General features: G+C 41.2%; 1 protein-coding gene across 1 annotated transcript; it reads right to left on the bottom strand.

The window, feature by feature from the left end:
• Window positions 1-251: 251 nt before the first annotated feature.
• Window positions 252-6,082, bottom strand: LOC148481336 (thiamine transporter 2-like). Its single transcript, XM_088453692.1, has 4 exons — window positions 5,933-6,082; window positions 4,066-4,783; window positions 2,519-2,649; window positions 252-386 (listed from the first exon to the last, which is right to left on the bottom strand). The coding sequence occupies exons 1-4, from the start codon at window positions 6,080-6,082 to the stop codon at window positions 252-254; spliced, it is 1,134 nt and encodes a 377-aa protein (XP_088309818.1).
• Between the last annotated feature and the right edge of the window lie 4,175 nt (window positions 6,083-10,257).

Raw genomic sequence — 10,257 nt, 5'->3', positions numbered from 1 at the left:
CACCTTCTACTGAGTACAGGTGTTGGGAAATACCAAGCTGCTGATCAAGAATGGGGACCATAGCAGCACCTCACCCTTGCAGAGTTGGAATCTGAGTCAGAGATAGATACAGGGACCATGGCAGCATGCTGCTCTTGCCTGAGGGTATCCTCTGGGTGTAAAGATGTTTTAGCCACCTGGAGGGTGGAGAAGCTCTGCTTAGATACGCTGGATGCTGGGACCACCCGCCAGAAATATTTGATGGCATTGTGTTATGGACACCCTGTGCTGTTATCGGTGATCTGCTGGTCTCTGATGTTTTTTTTCCTTTTGCTAGTCATTATGCAGACTGCGATGAAACCAATGATCCCTGATAGTATAAGGAAATAGCTGGCATAGATGATAAACTAAAAGAAACACAACAGACAAAATATAATCTTACAAAAGTAAAGTTACAGTATGAGCAGAGAAATTATTATAGTAGCAAGTAGTCTAGGGGCCTATTTATTGCATACCTCCTAACTGTCCCACTTTTCTAGGACTGTCCTGCCATCCCACTCATGGGTCACAGTTTCCCGCAGACAGGGCAGGAAGTTTAGGGGGAGCACTGGGAGCCTGGGGGCAGCCCAGCATCTTTGGGAGTGCTGGGCACACCATTAGAGTGATGACAATGGGGACATGTCACAGGGCCACATCCTAATATACCTAATAGTTTGCACATATTTATTGGAAGCAATGTGATGGTGGCCATGGTGTCCTTACCTGACTGTGGATATCTTGCTTGATACCAGTCATTATTATATTCACAATCGCTAGCAGCAGCAGGGATGCAAAATTGTTTATCCCAGAAACCAAAGCGTATCTTTCCTTTCTCACACTCACAGCAATATTCACCCTATGATAGGAGTGGGACATGCACCAGTTATATAACACAGAACAAGACATGGTGATACTGTGGGTACTGTAAGTCATAGCAGTGTGACCAGACATATTTCATTGTGTTATAGAGGACTGGAACAGGGCTCCGCAAGAGGAGTTTTCTAATGTCAGTAAGTATGGTGTAAGTTAGGTCATTAAATCAGACGTCTGATTATATGCTGTGATTGGTACTGATGATTTGTACATTTCAATAGTATTTATACATAATCATCATTGGTGCTAGAACTGTAGGGTACTACAACTGTAAATCAGCATTGCTCTGATGGGTAAGTGGTACTGGGCCAGAGTCAGAGACAGTGGCGCATCTATAATGGGTGCAGTGTGTGCAGGGCACACGGGCCCCCGGGTCCAGGGGGCCCTGCACCGCACACACTGCACCCATATTTTTTTTAAACTTACCTGTCTGAGGTCCCGAGTCGGGTGTCACTGCTGCTCAGAACACCAGAACAATGGGCGCCGCTGCCATTTGCCGGTCTTCTGCACATGCACAGTAGACTCCAGGAACTAGAGTGTGCCCGGAGTCTACTGCGCATGCACAGAACGCCGGAAAATGGCTGCCGTGGCCAATTTTCTGGCGTTCTGTGCATGCGCAGTAGACTCCGGGCACACTCTAGTGCCTGGAGTCTACTAATGCTCCGGTGGCTGGCCAGCTGCGTCAGTCGGCTGCCAGCCACCAGGGAGAGAGGAGGGGGCCCCGCACGTGTAGTGCACGCGGACCCCTTCCTCTCTTAAAATGCCCCAGGTCAGAGATGTACACTAATACCACAGTGACTGCGGATTGTTCTGATGGGTAAGTGGTACAGGGCCTGATTCAGTAATATACACTAATGCCACAGTGACTGCGGATTGTTCTGATGGGTAAGTGGTACTGGGCCTGATTCAGTAATATACACTAATGCCACAGTGACTGCGGATTTGTACACAGCGGCTGTGCAAAAATATGCAAATGCCACAGCTGCCAGGATTTGTAATGAGACGTCACATCTGCAGCCTGGCAAATCCAAACAACAGCTCGGACGCAGATCAGTTGATTATCTGACTTCAAAGTAACCCTATGGTCATACAGAATGGGCGCAGGAACTGAGACGCTGGAGCCATTTTTTCTGCATATAGGATCTCAGTCACTGACAGAGACTGAAAACGGCCGCATCACGTCTGGATTTCAGTCGTCACCTCCGCATTGTCGCCCATAAACGATCCCTTCCAGGCAATCACTTTGTGAATAAATCCTGACTGCGAGTGACATCAGCAACATCAGTAATGACACGAGACGCATGCGCAGTGTGACTCATATGTGTGTGCAGGTTACGGGTAATTACTATAACTGTGCAAACAGCAGCATTGTGTCCATCTCTGACTCAGGGCCATTGTACACAGCACATTGGGGCATATAATGACTAACAAACGGGATAATAATGAAGTTGCTTATTTTATATGCAAAAGAAACTAAATAGTCTGTGACTGTTATAGATCTATACATGGTAGAAATATGACATTCATAGGCATGACAGTAGTAGTGGTACAGAGTGCATACTTACATTATTATTGTGGTAAGTATCTTATAGGAGGCCTTACATACAATGTAGCCAGCATATCCCACCCAGATATTGTTAACGTAGGCCATGGTGAATATGGCAGCACTGTCCACTGCACAGAGGACACACAGAGCCAGCTCTCCCCAGAAGCTCCAGTCTGTCTTCATGCAGTCCATCACGGAGAGTGCAAATATATCTGCAGGAAACAAACAGGTGCAGAGTAGCTATCAGGTGTCATCATGTATTTTACTGACCTGATATGACCAGAGGTACTTAAAATTAATGTTATCACCCATTTTTGATACATAAGAGAAATAGAATTTGAAGAATGTATAACATGTTCAATGAACATGTATCGGTTCTCTATAAAAACATATTTTTAAAACATGTATTTGGCATAGCACATAGGAAAACACAGGGGTTTCAAGTTGCCACATTATCAGAACTATATTAAATGATTTAATACAATATGCAGTTTAGGGGATAGTACAAAGCTGCTGTACATGCCCAGTGCTCATAGTTTCTCTTACCAAGTGTGCTGTGTGTGTGATTCTGAGTACTCATCAGCTTAGAGAGAACAGAGAGCAGCTGCCAGCTAGGAGACAGGTGTCTTACCGGGATGCAGTTATTATACCTACAGCCGGCATCCTGTCTAACGAAATCCCGACAACGGAATGCCACTACCCAGCCGGAAGACCTGCACTGTAATTCCGAAAGTCATGGATATGCCAACGCCGGAATCCCGACAGCCGGGAATCTTATCATAAGTATAGCGGGGCTGATTAGGTCTAAGCCGCGAGGGGGTTAGGTTTAGGCATCATGGATATTAGAGTTAGACTTTGGGGTGAGGGTAGCGTTAGGTACCCCATGGGGTGGGCTAGAATTAGGCACCACTAGAGGGGAGGGATAGGTTTAGGCACTAACAGTGAGGGTTAGGGTGCAGGGTAGGGAGGGTTAGTGTTAGAGGGAGAAGGGGGAAAAATTACCATACGTACCGGATCCTTGTCGGGATCCTGAGCATTGGGATGCCGCTGTCGGTATAATGACAGCAGGCATCCCGACTGTGGGGATTTTATACCGATTCCCTTTGAGGCAGACTATAGCTTATTAAGTGTTAATTATGAGACCTCTTCATGGACCGGCCACACACACTCATTTGGACCACTGGCACCTATGTACCTCTAGAAATCCTGTATTTGCAGGTCTAATAAGTTTTTTTTTATAACTCTGCCTAATACAGATAATGTATTAATAGAAATATATATGTTATATTTAGCTGAGAGCTATCTGGTCCAGAAGCAGCACAGGGAATGGAATACACCCAGTCTGCTTCTTTTTTCAGAGATATTTTAACCATCAGTGTTTTGACATGAGAGTGAGGGATATGACTTATAATGTAATAAGAAATAATTGTGAAGACATCTAAGAGGTTTTCCTATGGCTTTGTATGCTCCTCCCCTATTTTTGTTTAGCCAATGACAGATAAATTTGAAAAGCCACAATGAGAAAGGGATATTTGCCTAGGACCTTGTCCTCCCTAGTTAGTGTATAGGGTTAGAGATTAGTGTGATGGAGACACATAATTACTCAGACTGTGTAATCTATTTCATACCTAGCAAAGCTGCAGCAGCTTCCACGCCTCCATTAAGCACAAAGACACTGTCAGAGTGTTCCAAGCTATCCCAGAGTGTTTGGGAAGAGCCAATCACTTGGTAGTATCCAACTGACAGAAGTGCCCACAATGAGGACCAGGTAATGATGCTGCAGGAATAGCACTCGCGGAAGTCCAGCCACTGCTGCTTGAAGAACTTGGCCACCATTTTACAACAGCTGTGCACAGCGTTCATGTGTCTGTGTTTGATGTGGTCATTTGTACACTCTGAACATGGCTGATCCTTGCTGGGCATGGGCAAGAAAATGGAGATGATGAAAGCCATTGATGCACTTTCCAAGGTAATAATGTTCAGGTAATAGTAGGAGAAATGACCCACTGACACCATGAGCTGACCACACACAGCACCTATGGTGTAGCCTAGCAAGCTATACCCTCGGATATAGACAATGGTCTTCTCATATCGATCAGCAGCCACCACACTGTGTACATATGAGAAGATGGCAATGTCACATGCAGAGACCATGGCTGAGGTAACCTGAAGGAACTGCATGGCCCGGAAACTGGAAGCAAAGCACAGTAGGCTGTAGCTGATGACTTGGCACAGGCCCTGACACACAATGACTGGTTTGTATCGGCAGAGGTCAGTAAAGAGGAGCACTAGCAGCTGGAGAAGCAGCAAACTGTTGGTCCATATTGGGGAGAGCTTATTCGTGACCTGGGGAGAAAGAAGACACATTATAAGCAATATGTTAGTGAAAACAGAGTTTGAGTATCAGTTGTCATATTTTCAAAGGCAAATTAGGTATTAACACATTGTATGACCAGGAGACAAGATCCTTAGTAGAATTATAATTCCATTATAAGAGATATAATCAGAGTATTTTCACAGACAGAGTTCCTCCTTTAAAAAAAAAAATGCTGAGTTAGACGTTCACCCATTTGTTTTATGTAAAATATGCAAATTTATACTATGCTCATCCACAATAAAGCGCACGTCTATGTCCATATGCAGACTTGGTCACATCATACACTTGCGCATCCTTTTGTTTGGAGTGGAAGAGCAGGGAACGGGGATTTGAAATGTAGTCCAGGTACAGAAAGGGCATATTCATGTTACTACGGGTAAGGTAAACCTTCACAGAGGTGCATATATGCTGGTCAGTAGTGTTGATGATGGAAAACACAAACTGTGCAGACTACATTTTACTCCTCCAGGGAGGCTTCATTCCCCAATTATAATTGCTGTAGTATAGGTGTTTTTTATTATTTAAATTAAATTTAACAGCAAATTATTTTTTTAAATTATCAGTCAAGTGTTAAAGAACCTTTCCTGTGTCTATGACTTTGTTGGGTGTAAGTACTCCTGACATCAACCTGGCACATATGCTACTGGTGTTGGAAACTTTTAATTTTGACATATAATTAATATTATTATTGTTATTATTTTATTTTAGGAAAGTTTTACATATAAATATATTATGGAACTGCTTTCGAGGCAATTTATTAATGACCTCCTAGCCAGACAGCTGCTCCAATAAGCATCTGACCCCCATTTTTTAAATACGGACATAAAAAAAGGCAACTGAAAAAGGGCAATGGCCTCATGGGGAAGGGCCAGGGAAGAGATAGGGGAGGCCAGGAGATGCTGGGGATAAAAGAAGAGAAAACTACAAGTGAGATTCATAAAAAACAGGAAATTTGACAGGCCCAAACAGCACCCTCTGCCCTGCGGTGCCCTGTGCCATGGTACTGGTCACACTACCCTAGTTACGGCCCTGACTTTCATACAACTCACCCATAGAGTGCATTACAATTTCACATAATTTATATGTTACTGATATAAATAAGAATTGTGTTCTCGTACCTCTTCCATGGTGAACTTTTTGTTAGGCCCAGTCATATATGATGTATAAAAGGGTTCTGCAGGTCTCAGGTGGAAGAAGAAACCATATAGACATAATAAGAACACTGGATGCTCTTGAAACATGTTCTTAAAAGGAAGTCTTAAATTCATGGCTATTTAATAGCGCACAGAATTTGTGGAACTGATGGTAAAGTCTCTTCTGAAAGATAAACACAATGGTTGTCAAATAACTGAAACAAATAAAATATAATTTGCGTTGCTATAACTTATTCATGTTTTTGGCTTTTTACCTACATTACATATATACAGGTATTTTCAATCCATTCCATAGTGGGCATAAAACAAGACTCATCTTACATGATGCTGAAGTACTGTACAATGAGCTGTCACTGCAGCACAGCAACTGAATAGTGTCAGTTAGCAGACAAACTGCTGGGAAATGTTACAATGGGATGTAGTAAAAATTCAAACAGTCAAAACTTAGACAATCAAAAGGTCAAATGGCAAAATGTCGACAACAAAAGAAGTCGACATGGACATAAGTTTGACAGGGTCATAAGGTTAACAGTGCAGACACAGTCAAAATATTGACAATGAATACAGAAATGTCAACAATGAAAATGTTGATATTCAATCTGTCGACAGGGTCTAAATGTAGACAAAGTGTACACAGTTAAAATGTTGACTGTCATAACAATGACAACTAAAATGTCGACAGGGTCAAAATGTCTACAGTCTGAATGTCGTCAGTCATAATAAAATAACACAGATGCTGATAAACGCCATCCGGTGGCTCAGATGCTACTAAAAGCTGGTGGCTGAGACGCCTGTTAGAGCGACCAGGCTAGGAGCAGTGAAATTTAAACATTTAAAACATATATATATTATGCAGACACATGATGGCTGTGTAACTATACATACACATACCAGACACTATTATATGCATTTTAGTGGAAAGATGGATCCATGTTTTAAACTTTATTGCCATATTCCCACTAGCAATGCATAGAACGGAGTGTAGGGTGAGCAGGGCTGACAGAGGCTCTCAGAAAAGCAGGTGTTTTCCTAGCAATTCTTTTGTATATATATATATATAGCAGTGTAGTTTATATTTTATTTTAATCTACAACTAATTCATTCATATAAAATGAAAATCTGACATTGCAAAACAGAGATATATAGTGATTGGCAGATCAGATCAATTAATGATGATTAATTATACCGTTCCCCGGCCAGCTGCTTTTTAATACTATTAATCTATGTTTTTTAAATTGCATTATAATACACTTTTTCACTTTATTTTTGAATTACAACAAGTACATAGAACAATATGAGATTCATAATTAGAAGTTATTATGAAGTAAAAACTAATAATACATCTTTCTTAATGTTGTCTTACTCCACATAACGGAAATATTTACTTCTAATAGACGGGGGATGTTTTAATGAACTTCCCTCTATGATCCAGTCGTATTAAAGGTTAGAACATGACCGAAGCACATTAAATACATGTAATTACAGTATGTTAACATAATATAGATTAAGATAATTACATATAATCTAACTCCATAATATAGAGAATAGCAAATGTTTTATTAGCACAGATAACACATTAATATTATAATTTATGGGTGCACAATTAAGAATACAATTTGCAGAAGAACATAAGAGCAAATTAAGAGCTATAATCCTGAAACTTCTGAAATATGTTTTTAGATTAATTTTTAAATTATAAGGTTGAAAAGCCCCAAAAAAGTAAAATGTGAATAAATAAAACCCCATGAATGATGATGATGACTGGCAGGTAAAATAATGAAAAACAAATAAAACATAAAGTAATCCGCTCCACCACCTCCACAATCACCAAATTAATCCCAGCACCAGAACTTGTGGCCTGGTAGGCTAACAGCTAGTAACATTATTTAGGTTAAGATAAACTTACCTGAGACTGTAAGATATCCAATATACGGAAAGAGTTATAGCGCTAAGAAACAATCTATAGATATAGATACTACACACACTCAGCTAATAACTCAGTGTCCTATGCCAGGCAGTGACTATTATAAGCTTAGTGACATCACAAAAGCTGTCTGTCACAATCATCCTCACATTGCCTATATTTCACCAATGAATGTAAAGGATTTACATACTGTGGTCCATATTCAATTAGGTGCGAAAAGCCGGGATTCGCTATAAAGTATCGCCGATTGCGACTTTTCGTCTGTTGGAAAAGTATCGCTGTATTCAATACCATCCGCTTTTTGCATACGTGAAAACGCAATGCAATGTAATAGGTGAAAATGTTTTGCCTCTGAATGGGTGGAGAAAAGAAGTGCAATTATTTTGTATGAGGGTACTAAGGTGGAGATACCACTCAGAACCCTTGGGACAGCCCCCAAAGGACAACTGCGTTAAAAAAAAACCTAAAATTTTTTTAATAACACCACAAAAAAGTAGTTTGAATTTGGGGGTGAAAAAGTGCAAATTGGGGGGACAAGATTTCAAACTAGCGAAATAAGGTGCTGGGGTCAAGTGTTTTGGGGATTGCAAGTGCATTTTGGGGGGTGCAAATTCGCATTATTTAAAAGTTCACTTTGAAGACATTAAATCATGCTTACACCCACTTTCGGGTACCCCAATTTTGACTGGACAACTTATTTTCACCTAAAAAAACTGCTAAATACTTTTCTTCACCAATTGTTCAAAGACGCTAATTAGAAGAAAATGACACCCCTTAAGTACCCCAAATAGCTTTATGTTAGTGCATCTTTTAGGGGTGTCAGGTTGATTTCCCCAATTCAGACAGCACTTTTCGCCTGGTTTGCATTCACCGATTGCGTTTCCGCGTGTTTTGAAATTGAATACGGCAAATCGCGGGGATGTGTGCGATAAGTTTTCGCAGCTAAAATACGCGATGTAGGCAAAAAGTTCAGCATGCGAAAAAGTATTGCGGGTGCGAAACTAATTGCATACAAGCCTTATTAGAAAGTATCATTTACCATGAGGAGATGTGATACAAAATAATGGCTGCATCTCACCAGCGCACTGATGTAGTCATTACTTCATCTTCTCCATATTGTGACAGAGAGAGGCAAATGGGAAATCATGGCTGAGAGCTAGAGAGATGGGAGATGGGGGAGAGACAGGGAGAGAATAAAAGTGGGTGCAGGCAGAGCCGAAACTAGGATCTTTGTCTCCCGGACATAACTATTATATTAATATTATTATTATTAGCCTTTATTTCTATGGTGCCACAAGGGATCCGCAGCACCTTACAAAGCAGAACAAGAGAACAGTGACTTACAGCACAAGACAATACAGGATAAGTACATGATATATAAACATTGCTGCAACAGCGGTCATAACACTCAAGTTAGTAGTACAGTGGCAGAAGTTAAGCGTTAGGTGCTGAAGGTAATAGTAAGAGAAGGAAAAGCACATGGGAGAAAAGGGCCCTGTGCGCGAGAGCTTACATTCTAAAGGGTAGGAGTAGATAGACAAGGGTGACACAGATGGGGTAGTGAACAGACTCAGAGCCTGATTCAGACTTGGGAATAGAGAGAGATATCTCTCTCAACTGATCATCTTGGTGAAACCATGCTGCTCTGCAGGTGGGGCAGATTTAAAATGTGCAGAGAGATTTAGATTTGGGAGGAGTGTTTCCAAACTGACATCTGACTTCTAAATTGTAGAGTAATAATAAAGCTGTGCAGTATTTGTGGTCTACATGCAAAAGCAGCCAGTATTTACCCCACATGTCAAAAAATAATGTAAGTATTTACACCCCTTGCATTGCAATATGGTTTGTTCAGGTTCACAGTTGAGAACGATATCTCACTCTATTCCCAACTCTGAATCAGGTCCTATGTCCTTTCAGAAATCCCTGCCTGTGTGCAGCAACAGCTGATATTGTAGGAGTGATTCATAATATAGATAGATAGATAGATAGATAGATAGATAGATAGATAGATAGATAGATAGATAGATAGATAGATAGATAGATAGATTAGAGATAAGCGTGATACGAGCTCATCCAGCTTAGGTTTTCCCACGTGACTCGTATCTAAAAATGAGGCAAAACGTCTTCCTCCCGTGATCGGATTCTTGCAGGTTTTGGATTCTATAAAGGTCCCGGTGATCGGCACCATTTTCACTCTAAATGTGGAGAGTGTACAGAGCAGACGTGCTCTGTTCTTCTAGGGTGCAGTCAGTATTGTGTGTTGTTGTCAGTGACTTGTCACTATTTGTTCAATGGTGCAGTGTTGTCAGGCTGGGGCTGCAGTACATAAAGTGGGGGGTGCTGTTATGTCACTCACTGTTGTCCT

The sequence above is a fragment of the Taudactylus pleione genome, unplaced genomic scaffold, assembly GCF_031769625.1.
Source record: "Taudactylus pleione unplaced genomic scaffold, aTauple2 ptg000585l, whole genome shotgun sequence".
NCBI lineage: Eukaryota > Metazoa > Chordata > Amphibia > Anura > Myobatrachidae > Taudactylus > Taudactylus pleione.
Note: the sequence above shows the minus strand (reverse complement) of the source record. Positions and strands in the feature narration are given on the sequence as shown.